At 45.0% G+C, this 358-nt stretch overlaps 1 protein-coding gene across 1 annotated transcript in view; it reads right to left on the bottom strand.

The window, feature by feature from the left end:
* GTPBP8 (GTP-binding protein 8 (putative)) overlaps window positions 1–77 on the bottom strand; it is a gene marked incomplete at both ends in the record, with an annotated part of 1,676 nt that extends 1,599 nt beyond the window's left edge. The window contains 1 exon segment of the mRNA XM_008942631.1: window positions 1–77. This exon segment is cut by the window's left edge and continues 72 nt beyond it. Coding sequence (XP_008940879.1) covers window positions 1–77 — 77 coding nt within the window.
* Window positions 78–358: the final 281 nt, after the last annotated feature.

The raw sequence follows: 358 nt of genomic DNA, 5'->3' as shown, positions 1-358 counted from the left end.
CGTTAGCCGTACCCGGGCATGTCCACCAGAGTGAAGTACTTCCCTACGTTGAAGAAATTCATCTTCTTGGTGTGGCCCTGAGGAGAGCATTTGTTTTTTAAAAAAAAAAGGTAAGATGGAAGACGGGGAGAGGGTTTAAAAAGTTGCTGTAAGTAGTAGACTAGGAGATACCCCCCACAACATCTCTGTACCCTGCCCTGTCCCCCCCCCCCCCCCAGATGGCTGCAAAAATGCTCCTGGTTGCTTTAATCTCTACACTTGTAGCAATCCTATGCAGCTCTAGCCTTAAAACAAACTAAAAATACCTTTACAGGTCTCTGTGCTTGGTTCTTATGGTTGGATATGATGATTTTAAAGA

The sequence above is a fragment of the Merops nubicus genome, unplaced genomic scaffold, assembly GCF_000691845.1.
Source record: "Merops nubicus isolate BGI_N331 unplaced genomic scaffold, ASM69184v1 scaffold15876, whole genome shotgun sequence".
Classification (NCBI taxonomy): domain Eukaryota; kingdom Metazoa; phylum Chordata; class Aves; order Coraciiformes; family Meropidae; genus Merops; species Merops nubicus.
The sequence above is the reverse complement of the archived record's forward strand: the minus strand, read 5'-3'. Positions and strand labels throughout refer to the sequence as shown.